At 32.9% G+C, this 27670-nt stretch overlaps 1 protein-coding gene across 2 annotated transcripts in view; it reads left to right on the top strand.

The window, feature by feature from the left end:
• Positions 1-27670, top strand: part of EPHA3 (EPH receptor A3) — a 326023-nt gene that overhangs the window by 253037 nt on the left and 45316 nt on the right. For both annotated transcript variants that reach the window (XM_045557657.1, XM_045557665.1), the window contains exons 7-11: positions 1421-1583; positions 8007-8109; positions 8803-8870; positions 13944-14069; positions 19516-19701. In XM_045557657.1, coding sequence (XP_045413613.1) covers positions 1421-1583; positions 8007-8109; positions 8803-8870; positions 13944-14069; positions 19516-19701 — 646 coding nt within the window. The remainder of the gene's footprint in view (positions 1-1420; positions 1584-8006; positions 8110-8802; positions 8871-13943; positions 14070-19515; positions 19702-27670) is intronic.

Below are 27670 nucleotides of genomic sequence, written 5' to 3'. Positions count from 1 at the left end.
GATAGCAGAACTGGGAAAGTACCCGACCTTTAGATCTGTAAGGCTGATTACAGAATACAATTTTATACATTCATATCTTTTACAGACATAAAAAATTTTCTGACTTATTTCAAACTTCCTCAACAAAGCACAATATACATCATTATTTTTAAGCAATATTAATCAGTGCAGGAAAAAATGACTCTATTGATTATTCCCTAAGAATTTTTAATTGCACACATATATGTAATATTATTTTGAATATATATTTACATAAATACTTATATCATATATACAGAAATTTAAAAATTATTTCTAAATACATGTATGATGCATGGCAATACTTTGAATGTTTCAGTAGAATCTAAGCTTCCCAAGGTTTAGCTTTCTTGACTGGCTAGTCCACTGATGATGAACAGAGCCCAGTTCTGGGTATGTGGTCAATAATTCTTCTAACAAATGAAATAATTATTATGCAAAATAAATACATTCTATTATTTTCATTATTTAATATAGTAACTCAAATGCTAGCTAATACATAACCAACATCTTTAACTAAAAAGCATCTGTAATGTATGCCATGTTTTCTGTAACATTCTATCTAGTTTAGGTTGAGGATATGCATTGTTCCATATTAACCACATTAGGCTCCACCCCAAGTGCAGGGACATTTTACCATTGCTTGAAATTAGGTTACCAACAGGTGCTCAGTAAATATTAACATATGTTAGAGGAAAAACACAATTCTGTGTAAATCCAATTTTTATAAGCAGACTTGACACAAAAAGACTATTAGTATTAATGTGCAGTGTGAATCTCCTTATGTACAAAGTGAATCTCACAGAGGCAATCTTTTCTGAGAAATATTCTACAGTTTGATATGAAGATTTTTGTCTCCACTACATCATAGTGACTTAGGTTAAATACAGGGAAAATATAGTTATGCTGAAAAAATGATTAATATAGAGCTACATATGAAAACTTGACTTTGTATCTTTACTATTTAAAGATGGATAGAAATATTTTATTTTTGAGAATCAGTAGGGCATTCCTGTTAGGTTTAGTTCAAAGGGCTTTTTTTTTCTTCATAAATTTATTCTTGGGATTAGACTGAAGCTTTTGCTCAGCCTTGACTTTGAAGAAAACATATCTTCACTCACATATTTACTAATTAGTAAGAATGAAGCCTAAATTTTCCTGCTTTATATGTAGGGCATAGATCATCATATCCAAATTAGGAAATTCTATAAATATTTTCATCTTTTAAAAATGTCTCTGTTGCATTCAGAGAATGAAATAATTGGCATGACTTTTTAAATCTGTCATATGCTCTGTTAAATATTAATACTGAAAGAATCGACTTTGAGTGGTTCACTGTTTATCATTTGATAACATTATGAAGATTTGATTTTAACATGCAGTTTTTTTTTTTACCTCAAAGCAGGAACAAGAGACAAGTTATACCATTCTGAGGGCAAGAGGCACAAATGTTACTATCAGTAGCCTCAAGCCTGACACTACATATGTATTCCAAATCCGAGCCCGAACGGCAGCTGGATATGGGACCAACAGCCGCAAGTTTGAATTTGAAACTAGCCCAGACTGTATGTATCATTTCAATGTAGTGTGGAGGGGTTGTTGGGGGAGGAGGAGTTGCAAAAGGTGTCTAATCATTTATATCACTCCAAGTTTTAACCAAATGTGATTCATTGAAAATATATTGCTTGGGACATTTAGCCATTTGTATAGCATTGTGTCTGCATACAGTATACATACAGTGTTTGTGTTGGTGTTGGTGTTTTTTTTTTCTCTTTTACAAATGCCTGAAGTGCTTCTGGTTTTCTATTTGCTATAAATTGCTTCTGAGGTGCATTATTTAATATGGTGATACACTTCCAGGGCCTGTCATTTCAGATATTCCAGGTTCATTGTGTGATTCAATGAACTACAAAAAAGAAACTTGCTGATCCATGAGGATCTTAATTTTGTCTTAATCCTTAACTCATTCAATCATGTATCACTTGGAGAATAAGGATTTTCTAAAATGTGTTTTATCACTTCATTCACATTCACAAGCAATTTGGATAGCATTACCATTTGACCCCAAATTTGGCTAAAATTAATCTAAAATTGGCAAACATTTTCCTAATAACTTTCTTTTATTTGGAATGCATTTACCTCACATTTAAAAAGCCCTCTGCTAAAATATAATTTTCAAAAGATAAAATCGTTTCTATAGTATAAAATGAACTGAAGCTAAAGATTTTATTTAACTTACTAATAATGAGCAGACTAGTAAGAGGTTAAAACCTATTCAAAAGAAAATATGCAGAACAGTTACATATACACACAAATATATCTATATATCTGTGTGTGTGTGAAAGAGAGTTTAGGCAATCAGGAATACTAAGTAAATTTTCTGACATATCCCAACAGGTTAATATCCAGTGGGTCCAATAAACGTAATGACTAGGGTCTTCTTTTCTACAAGGCATAAACCAGTTGTATCTCTAGAAAATAAGTGTTATTTTAATTGTAATGGGAAAAATCATATGCATTACTATCACAGTTGTACATTCTACAACTATTCACAGTTGTAAAATAGCCTAGAAGAGTGACCAAAGATGCATACCATTTAGAATTAGATCAATTCGCCCAGGAATAGTCTGACTATACTCAGCACTCACTGAACGGAAGCCCAGTAATCTCTTCTCTGACTGTTACAATTTGCCCTATTCCCCTGACACCAATATTTTCTATTTTCTGAATATTTTGTTTCCAATATAAAGTCACATTGCTCTTGGGATGGTAATGTTTTTGTGCCCAAATCTGATACCTAATATAAATGTTCAAGATTGACCAAAAAACATAAAAACTGTTTAAGTTGATATAATGGGGTATTTTATGGCATACTATTTGTCAGATGGTTAGGAATGCTGCTTACAAGAAGAAGCTGTAAATTCTGCAAGATATTGTGATTGTAATGTTTTTAGAAATCATCTGCTCACAGCTCAACCATGACAATTCAACTCAAAGGACAGCTGCCTTCTTTAAATACATAAATCTATCCTTAAAGACCTCTTTTAATCCTCATGCAAGGAAATAAGCATGGAGAAACCACTCTCTGAGGATATTAGAAACAAAACGTAAAATAGTATGGAAATTATAGTAAACACGATTTGAAGCAACTGATATATTTTAGGTGACCCAATAATAAAATATAATTGTAACTTAACATTAGTAGTTGTAAGTATTTTACAAATTTTAAATGGTACAAAGAAAGTTCTTTTAAAATGATTACAGATTGACTTTTTTTCAAATTATTAAATGAATATTTGAATTAAGCAGCAACAACAAAATCTATATTTGATTTACCAGGAGAGATTCCAAATCATAGAAGTAGAAAAACCAAATATTTATTACATCCTGTGGTAGATATTAGGCATATTAAGAGGCAGGAGGGTCCAATAACTATTAGATAAACTAGATAAACATTTCTGTGTTGATGCATATTTTGGAACATCCATTTAATTTTGCATGGTATTAATCAGCAGTTAACCCTATCTGATAAGTAAATTTGCAAAAACAACAATAAATTTCAAAGTTCTATTATGATTCAAGATTTACAAAGGATATTGCTGTAGTAACATTTGTGCATAAACTAACAAGGCTTCAATGTCTGAGATTTTAAAAATATCTCATTTGAAAACTGCAGGGTCTCAGGACTATGCCAAGTAAGTTTTGTACCTGCAATATTTCCATTGATGAGAGAGAGAAGAGAAAAAGAGGACAGAAAGAAAAATATCAACTTTTTCTCTTTTTCCTCTCCATTTAGAAAAAAACTGTGAGTTGCACAGTTTGGTTTTTGAAAAACTAAATTTACTCTTACTACTTGACCATAGAATTCTTCTAGATTTTAAATACAGATGAGAAAAAAAAAAGTCCTTTGTTTTAGATGGAAAAGGCAAAAATCAACCCTTACCCTATTTTTTTTTAAACCAAAAAGATATACTCCTAAAAACTCTAAGGATTTGAGTCTTGTTTATTATATTTTGATATTTAAGAAATAGAAGGTTCATGTCTGGATTTCTTTAACAGCTTGCTTTTTTCCTCTAGTTTTAATTTTTTGAACTATATGAAAAGTTTTCATTTATAGTATACATATAATACATATGTCTTAGTAGAACACAGTGCATTTTGTGCTAGAATTTAGATAACATTTTCTGAACTTGGTTTATAGGAAAGATGTGGAGGCACAATGAAACACATGTTTTCCTAAGTGCTTTAAAATATCTTACTTTTTATATGTCAGTGCTTCTCATTTATTATCACACTCATTTTACAGATAAGGAAACTGAGGCATAGAGATGTTAAGTAAGCTTTCCAAAGTCACATAATTGGTACGTGATATGTCTGATTCTAGAACCTATGCATTTATGTGACAGTATATAAAGCATTTTCATAAATATTTCATTTGATTCTGTTTGCATACTATTCAGATACTCCTATTTCCTTTACACATGATCTAGAATACAGTTTATTTATTTTTTTTTTTTGAATTTTAATCTAGTAAGTAGGGGCAATGAACCTAGAATCTTCAAGTTTTGGAGTCCTGATCCAGTGCTGCTATTGCACATAAAAAAATGCTAGACTAAGACCCACAGAAAGCAGGGAGAACAAGAGAATAAAAGGATTTTCCTAGAGTGAAGGCAGCTTCCACCAATGCAAGAAGTACAAACAGTCACATAGCCTGTTTGGGAAAACAGTCCAATTGTCTGGAAACCCATCAGTGAACAGAAACTAATTCAGGGTATGTGTTTTGTGCCCAAGAAAGATATAATGTAGGCATTAAGAGCAAGGACTTTGGAGCAGAGGGGCATTATTATAATAGGATAAACTTAACAAGCCATTTCAAGTCTCCAGGCCTCAGTTACATCATCTGGAAATTTGGGAAAATCATGTGCTTAACACAATAAGGTTTTGATGTTGATTAAATTAGTTGTTTTTTAAAATGCTTGAAATATTACTCCATATAGTGGGTACTCACTGTGTGTTTGCCAGTATTGTGTTTTTATAAATAGTTCATAATTTGAATATCCAAAGGATTTCAAGGATAAAAATCTGAATTTTACAATCAGAAAGTTGCAGTAGACATTACTACCAAGAAGTCAACCCCAGGGGCAATGAAATTAGCACTCCTGAATGCCTCACACTTTCCTTCTGTTGTTTTTTTAAATGGTGTGCAGCAACTTTCATTTCTTGGACCCTATTATTAGGGGACATGAAGGAAGCCTGATAAAGGTAGAATAGAATCATTATGAGAGAAATTTATGCATAAAGTTAGACATTCGTCTGTAATTTTATAGGAAACAGTACTTTTGAAAATTTTTCACTAGGGAAATAATATAATAAAAACATGTAATATTTATTGAGCACTGTGAATATTGAGCAAGTGTTTTACTTGTATTAACTCATTTAATTCTCAGACAAACAAATTTTGTCACACAGCAAATGAGTACAAATTCAGGCATTCTGGCTAGTGAAGATGAGCTCCTAAGCACTCTACTTTTGGGAAGGAAAGCCAGGAGTATGTGTAAAATGGAGCAAAATGTAAAGTGACTAAAAACAGGGAGAGCAGTTTGCTTGTGGGAAAAAAAAATTCAAGTTGAATTTCTAAGATATGTTATAGATATAAATTTTTATTAATATACCATGTTAAATTATTAGAGAACTATATGACACATCAATATTATTCCTTCATATTAGCTCACTAGCAAATTTCAGCAATAGAAATGATCTGATTTGGTTATGCACTTTAGATATAATAGTATCTGGTATTCATATATATTTAGAGTTAGCAGAAACTGGAAAAGTCTATTTCTTTTTCTGTCAAAGATAAGGATGTATCAGTGAGATCCTCTGGGAAGCAGATACCGAGATGGAATTCCAAGAAAAAGAGCTTTGTAGGGGAAACATCTGTGAAAGGTAAAAGGGAGCAGAGCAGAGGTGGGCAAGCAGAGCCTGAGACTGAGATGTAGGTCTGTCATCTATGAAGAGAAAGAAGGAAAGAAGAATTGGGAGGAGGAGCCTCAGATCACAGTGTAGCTCTGAGCGTCTTGGAGAAGCCAGCGGTGAGCCCCAGAGTGCAGATGGCCCATTCGCAGAGTCCTGCATGGGACAGGAAAGGCTGGGACCCAGGACCCCTGCCCCTGCCATGTTTACTCATTGAGGGGCAACGTGACCTGTGCTCAAGGGCTGAGGTGAATCCTGAAGGTGCAGCAGCTGGAGGGTGTCTGCTCACTGTACTTGTCATAGCAAGCACTCCTGTGACTGCCACAGTAGTGTAAACAATAATTTGCTGGTAGTGAAGAATAAAGTGCTTGCAACAGTTTATTTTAGGAGAGTGCCATCCTGCCACACTCTGGGGTCTTTTGTTCAGATGCTTCTAATGGGAAACTTCTAACAGCCTATCTGCTGCCATGGTGTGGTGTTTTTTTTTTTTTTTTTTTTTTTTTTTTGCATCATTTAACTACTCTTGAAACCACATATTTTAGAGAAAATCTTCCAAACTTAGATTTGCTCAGGTTGAAGATGCCATTTTGGTTTCTGGAGGGATGATAATATTCCAATAGCTAAACTCTCTGCTCTTCTTTTGAGTCACAATTTGTTCATGCGTTCAATCAGCATTTACCACATGAGCAACATAAGCAAATATGAGCATGTAAAAGAGGCTGCTCCAAAAACTGCCTATATTTTAGATATTCTAGACTTTAGTATGCTTATGGCGTTTGTAGCAGATGAGGCTGGGACTTTAATACAGGAAACAGATCCTAAATGACTTTACATGCTCTGCTACAGAATTTGCATTTTGCCCTGAAAGTGATGAGAGCCACGCAAAGATTTTATGCATAGGAATTCCATAGTTAAGTTCATGGCCTTGAAGGAATAATCTATCTGGTGGCAAGGTAAAAGATAGGCAACGCATATGAAGAGAGACTAATTAGGAATTTCCAATGATAATCTACAAGAGAAATCAGTACATAAACTAGGATATTTAAGAAGATTTGGTGATTAAATGGATGTAGAATGAACAGCAGAGGGAGAGGACAAGGTGACTTTATTTTGTGATCTAGTTCCTTGCTCCTCAAAAGGCTGTGGGCTGGAATCAGCCTCATCAGCACCCTCTGGGAGCTCATAAGCAAAGTTCAATGTCAGTATCCATTCTGGACTAACTCAATCAAAACTGGCTTTTCACAAAGATCCCCAACTGGTTTGTGTGAGCATTAAAGTTTGAGAAGCATTGGGCTGGATGAAGTCAGTAAACTTTTTCAGTAATGGGCCCAATAATAAATATTTTAGGTTGTGCATATATACAGTCTGTATTGCTACTACCCAACTTGCCCGTTGTAGCATAAAATCAGGCAAAAACAACACACAAATGAATGATTGTGTCTGTGTTCCAATAAAACTTTATTTATGGACACCACAGTTTGAATTGCATACAATTTCCAAGTCACAAAATCTTATTCATTTGATTTTGTATAACCGTTAAAAAGTATAAAACCATTCCAGGCTCGTGAGCTATACCAAAACTGGTGACAGGTCAGATTTGCTCCTGGGCTGCTTATGCTGACCCCTTGTCTTGGTGAATGAATGAGTGATGGGGCCTCTCTGATAAGCTTCTCTGATAACTTCTGGTTCATGGAATTAGATTTTTGCCAATGAGTACAGAGAAAACTAGTTCTAGATATTTCACACTGTAGGCATTCAAGTAGTGTTTGCTTGATACCATTGAAACAGAGGATTTAATTTTATTCATTAGACAGAAATTTCATGCAATATTATGGAAAATGTCTATTTTTATTTATACTAAGTAAAGAATTCTTTCAACAGTGTATCAGATCTTAAACCAGGTTTCAGGTAAAAGCAGAATACATATGACTTAATTTATAACTGTTTCCATGTAGATGTCAGTCGTGATGTGATAATGTCTGTTCCTTTATTATTTTTTCTCTTCAACCTCACAGCTTTCTCCATCTCTGGTGAAAATAGCCAAGTGGTCATGATTGCCATTTCAGCAGCAGTAGTGATTATTCTCCTCACTGTTGTCATATATGTTTTGATTGGGAGGTGAGGTCACAGTCTGTTTTACTATTTACTTTCATAATTGCTTGGTTTGCTGCCCCTGATTGCTGTTAAAATTTGAAAAGTGTGGTCAATAAAGTGTTTTGACAAATAAGAACGCCACCACTTGTATTCTAGGTCCTTTTTCTCCTCCCTTTCTTTTTTTCTCCATCCTTAGTTTTGCTTTTCTGTTCTCCATTAAATTCCTGTCCCCACTCTCTAACACATACTGCTTCTCTTCTCGCTTTTGACCCCACTCCTGGTTTTTACTTTCTTTTCCCAATTATCTCCTCACTCTTCAAATAACCCCAGATTTCCTTGACACTTTCTCACCCAGAATTCTGGTAACACTGCACAGCTCTAATCATTACCAATGGTGACTTTACCCTCCATTCTTTCTAACAGTAGTTGTTAAAAAATACTATAAACACATTCTAAGGCCATTATAAAAACTGAACTGGAGGGGTCTGCACAGTAGGGAAGCAACTCTGCATATCTCCTCATTAGGCAGCTTTCCAGGGTCTCCAGAGAAAAAGGCTTTCTATAGAGGATTTAGAAAATATGAAGTCATTAAACTTTCACTAAAGCATTTAATTGCTTGAGGAAAATGCTTTATTTTGTGTGCATTGCACACTCTGAGCATAGATAATTGTTTTAATATATTCTCCTTACGTATTCTCCTCCCTTGATTTACTCTAGGTTCTGTGGCTATCACAAGTCAAAACATGGTGCAGATGAAAAAAGACTTCACTTTGGGAACGGGCATTGTAAGTTTCTAAACTTTGTTTGTTTGTTTTTTTTTTTTTTTTCATTTTACCATTTCAGTTTTAGCAGTTGTTGATATATAACTGGTAACTTCCGCCTGACAAAGAGAATTCAAAAGCAGGTTTATGGAAAAACTGAGTATATTCATTTTATTTTAGAAGGAAAAGGAAACACATGGCTCTGTATTAAGTAATTTTTACATGGCTACATTTCAGCATTCTTAAGCTAAAATAAAGGGTAACCTGTGGTTTATATTCAAGTAATGCACATGATGGGTAGTATGTACTACAGTTAGCTCTGTCTGGCTGAAAGGCAAAGCATATCTTCGATTTCCTTGTTGCTAGTCTAAATAGGAGACTTTCCTCATTCCTAACTGCCAAATAAATATAAACAACCTCTGTTTACACGAAGTGCCTTACTCCATTTTGTCAACCAACCAAGAAAGAGACTTTAAAATAAACTGTTTATATTGGAGTTACATGATATCCAACTAGTAATAAAGCCAGAACTTTCCCCCACATTTTAATTTAGCCTTTGTAAAATATTTTTTAAAAGAAATACACTTTTAAGAAACAAAGTGTTTATAACTAACAAAAAGACTTTTTTTTTTTAATCCTGGCGAAACAAATCATCCCAGGTGTTTTGCTTTTCCAAACGATAGTTCAGCTTGGGGTGGCAATTACTAATCAGTGACCTTAAAAGGAATATAATGTTCTCATGGAAATTAATACAAAGACTACACCTGATGCTCGTGTGCTCTAAAATAATCTCAATATAACCAATGTAGTGTGGTAAGCATTACTTTCTTTAGCATACACCATTGCCTTCCAAAATTATTTTCAAATCAACATGATGCTTTGTATCAGTCATTGGATTGCCTTCTAAAAATGTAGCTTTAGTTATAACTCAAACATGCAGGGAGCATACAGTAGCTTGAAAAAAAACAGTCCATTCCTGGAATAATTCCCTTAGGGGTGAGGGATAAAAACTTACCTGTGAGGTGCAATGTACACTACTCTAGTGATGGGCACATAAAAGCCCTGACTTCAGTATTATTCAATTCATCCATCTAAAAAGTCATTGTACCCCCTTAATATTTTGAAATATAAAAAAAAGAATGCCTTCCAAAATGTAAATTCACATGAGATGGAAACAGTACAAGTTTTTACAGAAGGATTGTTTTGTTCTTCCCATTATAGAGTTAATATAAAATAATTCTCAAAAAAACCCAAAGTACTACCTTCCTAATGTCAACATCACATCAGTCCAGATTATTTAGGATAATGATTCAAAAGTCTAAAAAGAATGCATGAACAAGTTATAGGATATTTGTTTTCCTTTTTTCCAGTGGGGCCAGAAAACACATAAGTTATAGTCTCCACACATAAATTCGTGAGAACAATGACATTCTCGTGGATTAAGTTGCTCTTAGTTTGAATTGGACAATTGATGTCTATATTGTCTTTAGTGCAAGACCACGCTGATTGAATCTTTTGTAGGAATTATATGTCATGAATTTGGAGCTTTGATAAATTTTTGTGTGCCAATTGCAAGCAGGTTCATGTATCATCCTAGTCTGTTTTGCTGTTGGCTTTTATGGTGGAGTTTGTTGAAAGTTTAATTTTTATTTCAAATGTATAATATTCTTGTGATAGACAAACAAAAAAGAAATGCATTTTATCCTAGCTGCAAAGGCATAAAGTAACTTATATGCATGTCATAAACTTTCTGCCTCTTAATACTACAGCTGGTTTATTTCAGACCATTTATTTGGTATTACTTTAAAAAGTTCTAGCTATGAACTATTCCCTCCAGCCTTGTTACAAATCCTATAATATTGCTTCAAAAGGAAAGAAATGTGTTTCACCTCCTAAGATCCTGTCCCCTTGCCCTTTCTGGCAGGGCCTTTTTACTTTTTGCTATCCTTAGGGCAACTCATGCTGGTAAAATGGAAATGTAAATTATTGTGTTTGCACAGAATGAGCTGTAAAGTAGTGCAGCTTAACACGTGTGCATGTGTTTATTATCTGGTTTTCATGACAGAGCCCAGTTACTCTGTATGTTGCCCTTAATTATTGGTGTGAAGGGATTATGTGCCTTGCAGCCTGAATCACCTGATTCCTAGAACCTCTGGGGTCAGCAGTTAAATATCAACAGCCAAAGCTCCCACAGTGAACAGACCATTTTACTTGAGGTGGGGTGGTGTTTATATTTGTAATGTTTCTCCCAAATGTCCTGTGGATGGAAAAGCAATTTATCTTATTTTAATTAACAGCAATGAATATGATTGATTTGATTTTTATTTGGGGGTGATTATTTAATTTTCAGATTATTTAGTAGTACATATATTCCCAAGGGCTTACTGGTAGTGAAGAGTAATGCTAAAGCCTACTTTCAAGGCTTTTTAAAACCAGTGCTTATTTAAAAATATTTGAGACATTGTTCCTAACAACTCATTTAAAAATCTTTGTAAATTCTGGTGCCAGCAGATCTCCCCCAAATTCATTTTCTTAAATACAGCAAGGTAAAGCATTTGTAATTGTTTATTTAAAAACAAACAATTCTACATTATGTTTAAAGTGTCATTTTTTTCCTTGAAAAGAATTGCTAGATTTTACCTTACTGTTACTAAGTAGAGACAAATCGAAACTGGAAAATCATATATCATAGCCATAATCTAGTGTGAGTCTTCATTAAAATGGAACTAAATTGACTAAATTAAAAGATTTCCAACAAGACTTGTCTCCTAACATATTTTAGTAACTCTATGGTTACTTACTTTTACAGTATTCTTTACTCCAAAGCAAGAAAAATATGACAGCTTTCCTTAATCTGTTTCTTATTTTAAGGGTAAACAGCTTTCGTACTGATAATGTTAGAAGTCATTTTAGCATAATAATAAAATATAGCAGACTACTGTATTAATGGGCCACCCTGCCATTTGTGTTTTTGAGAAGGAATAATGTTTATATGCCAAAAGCATGCCAACTGATCTGTGAACTCAAAAGAAATGGATATTTCTGAGCCTAAATTCTACCACCAGGAAACCTCAATGATATTAATAATTATAAATAAACATTCTTAACAAGGGAACTACTAACTAGGTCAATAATTTCTATCATTTATTGAGCATGACTTATGGAACAGTCTTTCATGCAAGTCATTTGAATAATAAGTTTCCTAGAGTTTTCTCTCTCAGAAGCCTAACTTGTTCTTTTTGCTGAGATATCCAAGTTAGAAAAACTCTAAAAGTGGAGCTCTCACTTCAAAAGCTACTCCACTCAAAGTTTACCCAAAGCAAGGGCTAGGACTTGAATTTTCCCATTTCTGTGAATGTTGACTTCCTCAATAGTGGTGTCTTTTCAAATTTTCCACACCCTGTCTCAGGCTGGAGAGCGGCTGTTCTTTTGTGGTAGCGGCAGACAGAAGCAGGAATGATATCGGCCTTTCTTCTACATTCTCCATTTGTTCCCTCACCCCCCTGCCATTCCTATTGTGCTGTGTCAATGTCACCCAAGAAGTAGCTGAGGAAAATAGAGTTTTTACCTCCCCTCTCTCTGAGCCACTGTTTCTTTTATAACCCGTTTATTCTTATGCCCATGTTTCTTTACTCAAAATCTCTATGAAAGCTTCACAGGAACATAAATTATAATGTATTGTGACCATGGGATTCATGAAGTTGTCTTGTAGTTCAATGAACTGATCATTTGTTAAAACAAACTGTGAAATCCTGGACTTGGCCTGATGTTCACAATGTTAAAGGCTTTCCAGAACTGCTGGCATCTACCGTCTTTACACCTATTTAATACAAACCACAAAATGAACTCAAGGAAATGTTTGGCCCATACAGAGTGTTCTATTTTGAAGTAATATGGGAAATGACAATGTCTGATTTTATTTGTTAGATTAGGAAAAAGAAAAAAAACACTTCAATAATTAATGTAATGGATGAAAAGAATATACCACAATTAAACATCCATGTTCCATGCTAAAGCAATGTTATCAATATTACAAAAATTAAAAGCAAAATCAATAATACTCATATACTATGTGAGTTAAGTTGTAATTCTCTTTAGTGTTAGAGCATGTTTTTGTACTTTAATAACTCTTAGGATCCCCCTTTAAAAATTCAGTTTCTTTCATAGAAAGATAGCTTATTGGAAGTTGCAAATTGTTGCAAATTGTGAGTTAATTTTTCCAACTCATAGGGATTTCATTAATATAAAATCAAATCCAAAATGATTCTTCTGTATCATTTGACTGTGATATTTTAATTAAAGACTATCACTAAAATTTTCACCTTTGTTTAATAAACAAAAATATTATGAAGGTGATTTAATAAATTAGCTCCTTAGCACTATTACTAAACTCACAGACAATACTTAATTGCATTTAATTATGTTTAAGAGCTACACAATAAGATTTCAGTGCATTTATACTATATTGGTGTGTGTATATAGTTTATACATATGTACACATACTAACAGTGTAAAGTAGAACTGTAATTGCACTAGGAGATTTTGATTGTGAATATTAATAAAAGTAGTATAGCATCAGACAGAAGACATGCCATTTTAGATCCTTTAATTAATTTATCTGTAATCACAGCAATTATCTAAGCTTATAAAAGTATTTTATATATGCTTGGATTTATTGTCAGCTATTGCATTGTAAAAGATATTTAGTAGCGTTTGTAGAATCATGAATATGCAATAGCACGATAGGGTTGACTCATTAGTGCTACAAGTAGTAATTACTAGGCCTACTCAACTCTGAACCATCTTGCTTCTTAAAATCCCTTTTCTTGAATGTCCATTTTCCTTCTAGTGTTTTTGCAGAGAAAATTCTTCTTTGTGGTTCTTCTTTATGTTTCATCATGGAGAACTTCTTTTCTTAAATTTCTCAACACTTAGTCCAATTTCGCTGCCAGTTTCTACGATACCACAGAATCAACTAAAGGCTGTACATCTTATTGGTGTTAGGACGTTTTTTTAACCAATAATGTTATCTTAAAATTTGCTGAGAACAGTTACAAATCTAGCTAAAGTAATGCCTTTCTTCCTTTTCTTAAACAGTAAAACTTCCAGGTCTCAGGACTTACGTTGACCCACATACATATGAAGACCCTACACAAGCAGTTCATGAGTTTGCCAAGGAATTGGATGCCACCAACATATCCATTGACAAAGTTGTTGGAGCAGGTAACCACCTCAGTAATCCTACTGCCCACCTAGTACTGTATGCACGTCACAAGTTCAAGATTGTGAATAAGAATATTACCTGAGATTGCTCAGTCTCTGAGGCCTATTATATTGCTATGGAAAGGGGAATTTTCTGATTCATGATCAAAGGCAAGCAATAAATAAATGGGGCATTTAATGGAATGTAATGATTGCAAAGGTGCCAGACTTACAGACTCAGAGATTATGGCATTTCAGAGGTGGCAGCAGCAACAACCCAATCTCCTCATGGCTACGCTGATCATGTGTTACAAAGCCTATTTGGCTAAATAGGGATAACGGGATAAAAGTGTGTCTCACTTTAGACAAGCCCAGTAATTGAAAATTTTGATTTTCAATTTTAGAATCTTCTTTGGAATTATAAAAACCAAATGACACAAAATAAAATCATAACACATTTTATGTGAATTTCATCACAACTATCTTGAGTGGATACTTTAACATAAAGCGTTTCACTTTAATATTGGCTTAACGTCACATTTTCTTAATTTATTTATGCTAAAGCTGTGTTTATACTGGCCTCTCTTTGCTCTAATCATTAATTTACTCAATCATAAGCTCATTATTACCTATGAAGTGATTATTAATAGCAGTTGCATGTTTCCAAGAAAATTTTCAGATATTTGTAAAATAATAGTACTTGATACCCTTACACAGAAACACCTGAACAGCCATAAGATGTGCAGTAGGCATGAACAGAAAACTACTATTAAAAAGTAAAATTGAACCATGCTCAACAATAAAGAATTTTGCACCATCATCTCATCCTTCAGTGCTTCTCTTAAACACAAACTAGCTATGTTGACGCCGGAATTAGAGTGAAGATTGAGAAATTAACTCATTGAATTATGTATAACATATTAGATCACATTTTCTGCAAGTACTATATTTATATATTTGTGACTGATGCTTCTTCACAAAATGTGCATATAATTTTCTGTTTCATTTTCTATACACCAAAGCAGTATTTAAAATTCAAGCAGTAGTTAGTATGCAAACAGGACGATCTGAGTAATTCATATTATCTAAATAAGATGACAATTTACTAAAGCTTCTCTTTGATTTTGTTAATGTCTTATCCATCTAAAACTCACATGTGTGAGTAATGTTAAACTATGAAACTGTGTTAATAGCAGGAAAATAGAGTAGCTACTTCTTTTTCACAGTCTAAGACTTGAGAGTCTACACATTTACTGTACATCTATGGTAATCCAATGCCCAAACAGGTAGATATTGTTAACTCTGTTTCATTTGTACAGTGCTGCTTTGCGAACAGCTGCACTATGCAGAGAGTTTTTGTTTGGCAGGTTGTATTGTTTCCCCACAAGAGCACACTTTTCTCCAGTGTGGAAACTGTAGTAGCAAATGCAACACAAGGACTTTGCATACACAGCTGGAGAATCTGACAAGAGGAGGAAAAGGTTACATACTCAATTCTAGATTGCCTTGATTAGGCTTCAGAAGGTGGTCATTACCAAGAAAGAATATGAAATCAGTACTTTATTAACTACTAGTTTTTCAAACATTTTTGTTTTGTAAGATTTAAAATACGTACAAAAGTAGATGAAATAATATAATACTATAATGATCCTGCATTTACTCCTTTTTACAATAGCTTCAATAACAACAAATGCCACCCTTGTTTTATACATATACTTACCTACTTTCCACATCCTTTTAAATTTTTTAATATAATGTAATGCTATTCATAAAATTTAATAATTATGCTACATTGATTAGCAACTATCTTCCATTGTTAGAAAGGCTAACCTTTCAATCAATTATATAACATTCATAGTCAATGAAATTAATGGAAAGATTCTCTCTCTCTCCTCTTTCTCTCTCTCTCTCTCTAGGCTAATTCTTTAATTTTCTGCCAGAGATTTTATATAAATTAATAGATGTAAGAGAAAGTCTAATTTATACATTGAATTATCAGAATTATACCTATATTTCAAATAATAATATTAAAATTCAGTAGTGAATGAACTTTCTCAAAGAAGAAAAATTCTATTAATAAGGAATTCATCACTAAAATTCCTATTTTTATCTTTCAATCCAATGATTCTTTCAAAGATTAAATACTAGAAATTTCTGAAGAAATAAGTATTTATTAAGCCCTTAGGCATTCACATGATATTTGATTTTATTAGCCTTTTTAGATAGATATTTCCATTTCAGCACACAAGAAAGCAAAAACTGAGAGTTTAAATGGCCATGGTCATACCAAAATGGGAAACCAAAATTTGAATCTTGTACTTTCATGGTCATATCAAAATGGGAAACCAAAATTTGAATCTTGTACTTTCCAACTTCAAATCCCATACTGCACACTGAAGATCACAATATAACTTCTTCATAGAATTTTTGTAAAGGTTAAATTAGATAACTCATGTCAAGCACTTCGCTGCTAAGCAAGCATTGGGCTTGTCTTACTGAAAGAGAGGGAGAGGGGGCTTTGAGACTAGTGTAGGAGAAGGCTCATTCTACTTAAGTACACGTAGATTTTATTCCTCTATTTTAAATGAAATTAAATTAAGATAATTTATTTTGAGCAACTTTTACATTGTGTATCTTAAATCAGAATACAATGCATATTCTCATAAAGTATGCATATTTCAAAAGCAAATAAAAACTGCTGCCCTTATTAGATTAAAAGAAATCAACATCTGGTAGTTTATACTCAGAAACAACAGGATCTAAATTTTCTTTCTTATGAGTACAAAGTTAATTGAATAAGACAATATAAAACTTGGCTAGATGGAAAGATTGAGATTTGTGTTTTCCTGGTCTTTTTAAACTTTTCCAACAGTTATATTAAATTATTATAAAGAGAATTGAATTAATATTTTGCATTTCTATGTCTTGTAAAATGTATTGGAGACCATTTCTAGTATTTTCTGATGAAATAAACATTACTAAATTTTGTGATTTTTAAAAATTAGCATTACTAATCTGTTTTGTGAATTTTGAAGGTAGTTATATATGTACATGTACATGTATCCAAATTTCCCACTTGAAATTTGAGCTTTCTCCCTTGATCTCTCTTGTAAGGTACTCTTAGAAAATGTTCTTTATAAATGCTGACTGAACTGTTATCACCATAATCATCATCATAATCACTTCTTACATTAACATAGCATTTGGAATTTTATAAAGCACTTTTGTATTCATTTATCAGTTTGATCTAAACAGAAACTCTTGAGAGGTAGATAGATAATTTATCCTTCTTAAGAAAGATCTGAACTCAGAGAGATACATAGTGACGAACACTTAGTTGACACCATGTGTCTGGCACTTTTTCAAGTACTTTATATACATTAATTTTTTTAACTGCACAACATCCTTATGAGGTAGACACAATTGTTGTCCTCATGTTATAGATAAGGAAACAGAGGTACACAGAGGTTAAGCTACTCCCTTAAAATCACACATGTAACACATGACAGAGGCAGAATTAGACACTATGTAATTTGGTTCCAGGATCCACGCTCTCTACTATCCCTCCTATAAAATGACAGGTAACATGCCACTTAGAATATGTGGTGATGACATTTGAATTCAAAACATGATCCATGATACCATGTTAACACATGATAATGATAGAACTTTCATTCAGAAGATTAGTTTATTATGGATGGCTCCTTATGGTTTGCCCAAACTTAATGTTCATACAAAGTGAACTGGAGCTCTCTGGCAATGTTCAGAAAACACTGTATGAGGAAAGAAATTCTTACTCTTGGTTACAGATTCTAAGAATTATTTGCATTCCTCATAACGCCTCTTCTTTTAACACTCTCCCACATGTATAATGACATTATCTCCTTTGGAGTTAGCAAGATAATGAACTTTCTCAAGTTCTGCTTCCTAATTCTCCGTATAGCCTAAGGAACATTATAGCTGCAGATATGATTATTTTCATTACATTTCCTCAAAAATAAACTACTCTTGCCTTGTTCACCATTATATTTTTGTGTGCTTCACACTGTCTGCCATACTGTTACCAGTCGATGAGTATTTGTTAAACAAATGCTTGAATATCTGCTTTTGAACTTTAAGCGATGTTGCCAAGTTACAGAAAAAGACATTGCCTTGAAAACAGCGGCAAGACTGGATACCTGAGAAAGAGTCAGGTCTGAGGGAAGTTAAAAGTTTTTTGGAGAAAAGCAAGCCATTTGTATTCATGTTGTTGGTATGGGGCAACTGTTACCTTTGTGCGTCCAACCACTTATTTGGACACAAAAATAGAGTAGAATCACATCGCTTATCTCTGGCTTTCATATAGGGAAGGAAGCGCATAGAAAACTCATAGTGAAAAAGTTGGACCAAGACTGTTATTTCATTCCATCAAGAGCCAAAAATATTAACCATGTAATTAATCCTAGAATATTTCAGAAAAAAGCTATCATTTAATATTAACCATTTTTTAATGTGGCACAAAACAGATCTAATAATCCACACAATATTAGAAATGCTGTGTGTACAAGAAACTTTCTATGGCACTACTCTGCGGCAATCTTTAGGGCAGCGTGGGGACGGAGAAGTAAATGTAGAAAGGCCTCTTCTTGAAGGAAGCTCAAAATCCAGTGAAAGAATGATGGTAAATCTTCTCAGTAACAATGCATACTGAAGGTAGTGCCCATACTAGTTCTAGACAATTTTATATCAATTTGGCTAGAATATTTAAAAGTAAGCGATACTTCATGTTCAACAAATTCTGGATTAATTGCACATTTAAGACAATTTTTCATTAAAGACATTAAGTCTAAGAAAATAGGCCTATAGTAAATCCTTAGATAAAACATAATATGTTTTATTTGATACTGTTATATTGTTGTTTTCCTCCCAGAAGCCCAAAGAACTTTATAGCCATTATGTCAGTAATGCAACACACCAATACTCCAATAACATGAATTGATAGCAGATGCTTTCATTCTCATTTTCAGAGAGTCTGAGTATATAGCCAAATTGACCCTCTTGGTAAAAACAGAATAAACACATCTGAAATTGAATCCAGTGTTCAACTTTAATCACTGTCTGTGCTGTCCTGTTAATTACCCTGAAATAATGGTAGCTATGAGAACAAGGGGTAAACAGTCTAGTAGATGCAGCTTTCAACTTATCTCTTGTTTTTTCATTTTGCGTGATTTCATTGTATGGTACTTTAAGATATATGTAGCTTCTTCCAAGGTTCATTTCCCATCAGGATGTGGATATCCTAAGGTTTCCTAGGCAGTCTTATATTATTATCATCCAAAATAATTTGAAGCACTATAGTGTACATCTTGCAGGTCAAAGGCACAAATAGTTTTAATGAAATTATTGAGAGAAAACAGTTGCTCTTTAGTGATAATTTTTTGTTGTGTAATTGCTCCTATTTTCTTGCTGTTCTTCTGCATCCTAACAGGTGAATTTGGAGAGGTATGCAGTGGTCGCTTAAAACTGCCTTCAAAAAAAGAGATTTCAGTGGCCATCAAGACCCTGAAAGTAGGCTACACAGAAAAGCAGAGGAGAGACTTCCTGGGAGAAGCAAGTATTATGGGACAGTTTGACCATCCCAATATCATTCGACTGGAAGGAGTTGTTACTAAGAGTAAGTCAGTCATAAGACCTGCCTTTGTGTATGTTGAGCAAAGGTTGTTTAAACCCAAACTCAACTATTTAAGAATTTTTATCTTTTTTCATAAGTATCTCAGTTCTAACAAAAAGATTAGTTTAGGATTAACGTGTCTCTCTTTGACAATAGAGCAAAATATTTTACTAGTATTATATTAAGAGTGCCATTTTAGATCTTCAAAAATATTAGGAGCTAGACATTAGACTATCTAAAGACATGCTGACCAAATGATAATTAAGAAGAGAATTGTAGAGAACTCTCAATTATGTAGAGTAGCAAGGAAAAACAATGACTTCATTTTGACAGGAACACCCAGTGAGCTGCCTTTTCTTTTATTGTTCACCAGTCTGTTTTAAGTTTCCAAATCTTTACCTAGCCCCTGCACCCCTGACTTTAGGAAAAATGTGGGAGTCTTGGAAATGCTTCTGAGCTGTAAAGATTGGGATCACTATAGACTCAAGGCCTTTTCTTGGTTCTCTGTGGATTTTAAATAATTCTGATCTGAGGTCACAGGTGGGTTCTCGACTGCTCTGGGGAAGCTCTGGCTCATAGCCCATGATAGAGATATGAATTTATTTCCATGATAGTTTCTCCAGCCAGGCTCAAAAGGCATCCTGTGAGGCAGATCTGTGATTTTTGGCTCTAATCCCAATGAAAACCTCTTGAGAATGCTATGGGACTGTTTTGTTTTTTTTTTTTCTCAAAGATTTTGAAGCACAGAATGAAGAATAAGCAAAATTGGCATCATACTCCTTAGAGTGAAAGACAACATATGGCAGGGAATTTGGCATCCTTTAGGGGATAATTCATTGGCACCACATTTACATGCTCTATGGTTACCAGCAGACATTACTCATTATGTTTTTCACAATGATATTTCCCTTTAACATTACATAGAACATTTTCCAAATGGTACTAATACCTATTTTCACTCTAGTGTGATTAAAAAGGCATTTCCTTCTTCATGAGAGCATGGTATACTTGAAGTATACTTTGATTTCCTTTCAAGTCTTTATATATAATAAGTGGAATTAAGAATTTAGCAATGTAGAATAGCTTAACCACATATCGTGTGCTCCTGTTAAGTCTGGTAAGAAGTTTTTTTTGCCTTTTCGCCCCTAAAAATCAGGCCATATTAGTAGTAACATTGAAACATTTCCTGTTGAAAAAGATACTTTTTAAATGTTTTAATAATTAAAGCACTTGCTAGCAGTAGTAAGGCTTGGGAAAATGTATGAATCCTTTGTTCCTTCTTCACAAGGCTATGCTATTTTTTATCTATAGAATTATAGTAACACATCTCACTGGGATATTAATGTCATTTACCCATTCAATGCCTTCCATGACATCCTCATCAAGTGGTTGTCCTTCAGATCTTGATACTCGTGTAGAGAGAAAATTCACCGGTACCTGTGCAGCCATTCTTCTAACTCTCAATTTTTCAAGTTTTTCATTATGAAATATCTGTTATGTGCCTGCCATAATACTATGGCATCATTTTATTCTTACCACTAACCCGTGAATTAGATGTGATAATTTCTCTTTTACATTTGAGCAAACAATAATTGCAAGGGATAAGTAGCTTGTCCAGCTAGAAAGTGTTAGACATAGCCTTGGGAACTTATTCTGTTCATCTCTATCCTCATCTCTGGACTAAAACAGGTTTTTATTTTTTTCTTTTATTTTACTTATTCTTTTGTTTTTTTTAAATTTTCTCTAACAACTTGATCATGGAAAGTCATTCCTCAAGCTTCAAAAAATTTCTCAAGAAAATTAATAACCCTTAATACCTAAAACAAAATATAAACTCTCAGAGAGGGCAAGAATCCAAGTAATTTGATGGTCAGTAACCAAAATAGACCCTGGATGATGGTAGATACTTAATTTAACAGTGTTGAAGAATGAAGATTGATTAATTGATGAAGGAAGGAAAGAAGGAAGGAAAGAATAGTGTCTTCTTTAGTGTTCAATTTATTAAATTGAATTCATTTTTCAAAGAAGTGTAATTTTATAACTGTTTGCATCACTCAGGGAATGATGAAGAAAACAACTACATTTTCATGTGGATGGAATTATCCCCTATCTTCTCCAACACCTACAACTCAGAAAAAATAAGATAATAGGTGCTGTCAAACAAATATTAGGTTTAAATTTAAGCTTACCTTAATAGGCTCTATTGTTTTATCAAACATGAGTTGATGGTTTTGTTTCCAGAGTTATGAATTATTGAAAGCTACCCATTATATTTTTCTATTTCCTATGAAACCATGTACTGCATGAAAAGCAACATTGAACTATAACTATGGTAGCAAATTTTCTTGGATATAAAAATGAAATAATTATGAATTATGGTATCCAAAGAAATCCATAAATATTCAAGACAAAATGCAGCAAAAATACATTAAAAATGACCTTTAAAAATTGAAGATATTATATATTAAATATCTTATTCAAGTCTGAATCTTTAACATTCTAATATGGATTAAAACTGCCTTATTCTTAGGGTGAGAGTTCTAAATTTGATACATCTCCCTGGTCAAATAAGCATGTAAGAAGCTGCCAAATCTGACTATATAAATCCCAGTCATCTCATATATTGTAAACATAATAGAGTAGTAGCCCTAGAATTGGATTTTTTGAACTCCTTAGTGGCATATTTATAAGCTCTAAGTCTGGCACCCTGTAACATCTGAGAGGAAATAGAAACTCCTTATGATGAAGTTAATATGTTGTATTTAATACATAAATACGGCAATTTTTGTCTCCAAAAAAATGCTATTTATTCTTCTCCTATTGTTTTCTTTGTTTCCTGAGACTATATGACTTCTAAAACAATCTACCTACAGAGTTCAGAAACAAATATACACACACACTAGAGTGATGCAGAGCTTATAACTTAATGACAAAATTGTATTTAAAAAAGAACAAGAGCATATCAATATCTAGAGAAGATATTGATCTGATTGATAAGAATCATTGATCTGAATTCAAGTTCTGACTCATCCTTACTGGTTGTGAGACTTCCTGCAAACTGAAGTATTCACAGATACTTCTTCACTTGTAACACGGAATTAACAGTACTACTTTTCTATTTCTAGATACTTTGAAGATCAAATGAGATCGCATCAGAATACATTAAATGACAAAGAATTATGCAAATCTAAATTAGTCCTCTGGTAAAGTTGAGATTTTACCAGTTGCTATGGGTGTATAGAAAAAAAATCTGAAAATAATTCTTTTTTCGCTCAAAGATAATTTTTTTATTATTGCTATTAAATTGTGTGCTTTGAACATAAGGTCTAATATAATGTATCATTTTCAAATCATTTAAAGAAAGCTTTTTATCATATTTTAATTTATTTGAATTGAGCCATAAACAATTTTAATGGTACATTTTGAGCCTGATAGTCTTAAACAAGAGAAGGTGAGAGAGTCTCTGATCTTCAAAGTAGCAGAAAGCTGGGGGTAAAAACTCTGCTCAGAACTAGGTACTAACACGTGTTATCAATTTTAGTTGAAGTTCAAAAGAGTGGAACTTGTTTTTAGCAAATGTTTAATATTTCTGCCATCACACCATTAGTTAAATGATGTTCAGGCTCCAAGAATACCATCCATTAGCCACTTTTCACCTAGTGAAATAGAAGGAATTGGATGAGATTGATGTATTTTTTTCCTTAGATTATTTTCTGAAAATTAAAAAAAAACTACCAAGCAATTTTATAGCCTTACATTATTAAGAAATGTCATGCGCAGAACATTAAGAGGATTTCTCATAACTGAAACTTATCTGTACTGTTGTGAGCATCCACTTTGCGCCAAAACCTTAGCCATTGGTTTGCACTTTCCTATTTCCTGCACTTAGGATGAGGAAACAGTGCTCGAACAAGATGTCACTATTTAATAACGATGCCAAATTTTGTTATTTCTTGTTTGCTTCTCTCTAAAGGTTTCCTTCTGCATTTGTCTCAAGGGTATTACAGTTCATGTCATTTTCCTAACAGACAATACATATGCAGTGCTTATTTTAGTAGTAATTTACAGAAATAGTAAGAATAACACATTTTGGAAACTCTGGTGACACAAATTTGTATCATGCATTCATAATTACCAATTGATAAATGAGTTCAGAACATGTCTAAGTGCCCACATCAACAAAATTATGAAAATATCTGCTCAATATATTAGAGAAAAAATAAGACAGGAATGCTATTTCCACATGTTTAAAAAATTTTTATTTCTTCATCACTGTACACCTATGTCTCTTGGAAGAATTGGCCACATTTGAATTATAAAAGTATATGATGTATATTTTCCTCAATTATATAGATAGCAAGATTTTCTGATAGTTTTGAAGGATTAAATACAAATTATAAAATGTGTTAGAGAATGACTTGCATGTGCCTAAGACTGCTCTTTATAGATCACTACTTTAAACATAAAGCAACTGCCATAAAAGAAGACAAAATATAATGATGCACTAGTTTAATAGCTGAGTAATCCTGATCTTACACAAACTTTTGCAGAAAGGGAGAAAAAAATCACCATTAACTCATAAGGCTAGTAATATATTGATACCAAACTATACAACTGTTATCAGAAAGTAAAATAACAGTTCATTGTAATGAATTATGATGTCATATCTACCAACATATTAAAAATACTATTTTATGCCCAAAGTTGGTTTAATATTTAGTAATTACAAAAATTTAAAATATTAGTAGACAAAAAGAAAAATCAATCTCAATAGATGCATAAAATTGCTATTTTAATTTAATTTTTCTTATTAGCACATATAGAAAATATGTTTGCCTGATAAAAGTATGTAAACACTCCCAAAACAAAACAAACACACATTATATTCAATAGTAAAACATTAAAATATATTTTGAAGTAGGAACATCAAGCCTGCTATCATTACTTAATTCAGTACTATACTGAAGATCTTAAACTTTTCAAATTACACAAGCAAATAAATAAAAGGTAGAAAGTTTTAAAAGGAAAAACTAAAACTTTTTATAAAATCAAGTGAAGCGTATTCAGAACTCTATATTCATTAATTACACTTATTGTGTGACTAGCTCTGGCTGGAGTAAGGGAGAGTAAGCTATAGCTTTTGTGTACAAAGATACTAAATTTTGTTTCAAGTTAAGCATAAATAAATTTAAAAATGTTTAAATCAGCTTAGTCTAAAGCATTCTATGTGTTAGGATTGATAAAATATGATTGATTAAGGAAGACTTGGAGAAAGTGTTTCTCAGTCTAATTTTCAAGAGAAGGATTATCCTTAGCCAGTCTGAAATTATAGACATAATCTGATAAATTGTAACTGGCACACTGCTAAGGTGCTGGGTTGAGAACTACAGACAAATGGAGTTGGCCTCTGCTCTCATTCACTCACAGACCAGTAGATGTAATACGGGTAATTTCAACAGAGTAATGTCTTTATTAAAATGGAATTTGGAGGACGTTGCCCCGTAGTTTTATAATGATTTAATGAGAAAAACACAGAAAGAAAAATACCTTAATTCATTCATTTTATCAGTTAGTTTGATCTACTATATGAAAATCTATAGCTAAAACATTTTCTTTCTCATCAAAAATGATTCAAGTCTTCTTTCCTGGAAATAGTAAGGCACATTTTGTCAATTTTCTTTAACTCCCCTTTTACTGTTTATGATCTTTTTTTTTTTGCTTCCACCCTTATTCTAATTATATATGCTAGCTTCTAAGGTCAATGATTTGGATTTTATTAAATTAACTCATGGATCAGTGTATGTTTAAGTCTTTTGAAAATAAAATGAAAAGCATTAGACACAATTACTGTTGTCAATAGGAGCTAATAGTATTTTCTTTGGAAATGAATTAAATTTCAATAATTTGTAGTATTTCAATAATTGATAAAAATTTCTATGTTCAAAGAAAAATAGTTAAATCTAAAAACCAACATTTATTTTAAAATTGCACAGAAAATATATTTGACTGATTTTCTATTTCTCTCTCTCACATATGTTATCTTACTCTTCTTTTTATAGAAAATGTGGTTAAGAAGGTTGTGGTGAAATAGCCACTGCTGAATCTGGAATTCTTAGACATTTTGAATCACATTTCTTCTGTCATCAAGCAGTGATTCAATGATTAGTAATATCTCTGAGCCGCTGGGGATAGTTGGGGAAATGAGCTGATTGTAAGAGACTGATTTGCTTCCCTTTACTCTAGAGTTGTGAAAGCTCACCATTTTATTTATACTCAAGTCAATTTAAGAACAAAAGCACAACTCTACTGCAAATTTTGCTTTGTTCATTTTTAATGGAGTCTTATTTCAGTGAGTCGTAGAACAGTACTTTCATTGAGTTTAGTATGGAGACCCAGATGTGTTTTGGAGTCTCCGACGGCAGTGAATGATATTGGCTGTGTCTCTAGAAAGGTGATCATGTCATTTGTAAATCAAAATACACATGAAAGAGCATGCAAACTTGAACACAAATATATGGCATAATGTGAAGATGAGCTGGCATTTTATAAATAAGTTTTCACTATGTTAGAAATAGTTCTTACCACTATTGCAGTCTCTTTTTCTTTAACCCTATTTATCATAATCAAAATCACAAGGGATACTCTAAGATACTGCTTTCCAAGGTAGAATATTTGCAATTCTGTTTACTCTTTGTACATTTACTTTCCTGAATCTTTGAACTTAATGCAAAGCACATTTTCAGACTTGCCCATCTTAACTGATATGTTTATAAATACCTAAATTATAGAGTTAAATGCAGCCTGATCTGATTTCTGAATGGTCATGGGGCTTGGACTTAATTGACTGGTTTGATTTTTCAGCTACTTTTATTTCCCTTGCCAAACATTCTACTAGACATGCTAATGGGAAGTGAAATGGCCATAGGCTGGGAGCCAGAAGGAAAGGAGTGATAAGCAAAGGTCTGAGTAGTATAAAAATATAGTAACTGGCCAATGTTATTGAGAGTTGGCAGTGTGAAGCAAAATATCTGTGACTACACCTGAAGTATGCATTGAATTTTGATAGCGTATTATTCTTTCCAGAATGGTATTAAGGAAGGAAGACAGAAACTCATGGCGATTTATGGAGAACATGCATATGCAAGATTTTATTCATTCATTCATTTCATTTCAGGCCTGGTCTCTGGGACCAGTCTTTAGGCATCTGATACTAGTTCAGGAGAGATTAAACTTTCCAAGGAAATGGTGAAGTTTCCTTTTTGTTCTAAATATTTTCCAGTTAAAGTTTAGTTAGAATTTTGAAAAAGCAAGTTCTAAAGAGGCTGAAGGTTTTGGCTAAAAGTACTTTTTAGATATCATCACCTTAATTAGATTTACATGATGAGGCACATAAAATGTATAGCTAAATCAGTCTTATCTTAATGGAAAATAGATCAATTTATCAATTGATTGTAACATATGTGAAAATTATCTAAAAAGTTTTATAGAATTTAAATAGTTTTTTCACCTCAGTAAGTAAGACATACTTCCTGGGATATATTCAAGTTACTAAATATAATAAGTATAACCTTCATGTACTAATTCAAAATTTACAAATATAAATTAATCCTTTTCACTTATGAAAATAAATAGATTTTTAAAATAGATTTTTAAATCTGTTGTAAAAATATCTTATTTGCTCTAGTTCTTTCAGCAGTACTCAGTTAAGAATTAACTCAGGTCTTCTGGACTTAGAACAGAAGTGATTTTCCCTCTTCTTGTAACATGATGGATTTATAATTAAAGCAACATTATAGCAACAGTAAAGTAAGAGAATTACAACGTAGTAATATACATAGGCTTTGACATCATAGAGAGTCATGTTTAGGATTTACTTAACTACTAACTAATTATTTTACTCTAGTAAGTTGCTCAAATCCACAATGCTTTCAGGTGAGGAAACAGTAAAGTTGGAACAGTGCATATTACTAAA

Source organism: Lemur catta, chromosome 1 (assembly GCF_020740605.2).
Source record: "Lemur catta isolate mLemCat1 chromosome 1, mLemCat1.pri, whole genome shotgun sequence".
Classification (NCBI taxonomy): Eukaryota; Metazoa; Chordata; class Mammalia; order Primates; family Lemuridae; genus Lemur; species Lemur catta.
The sequence above is the reverse complement of the archived record's forward strand: the minus strand, read 5'-3'. Positions and strand labels throughout refer to the sequence as shown.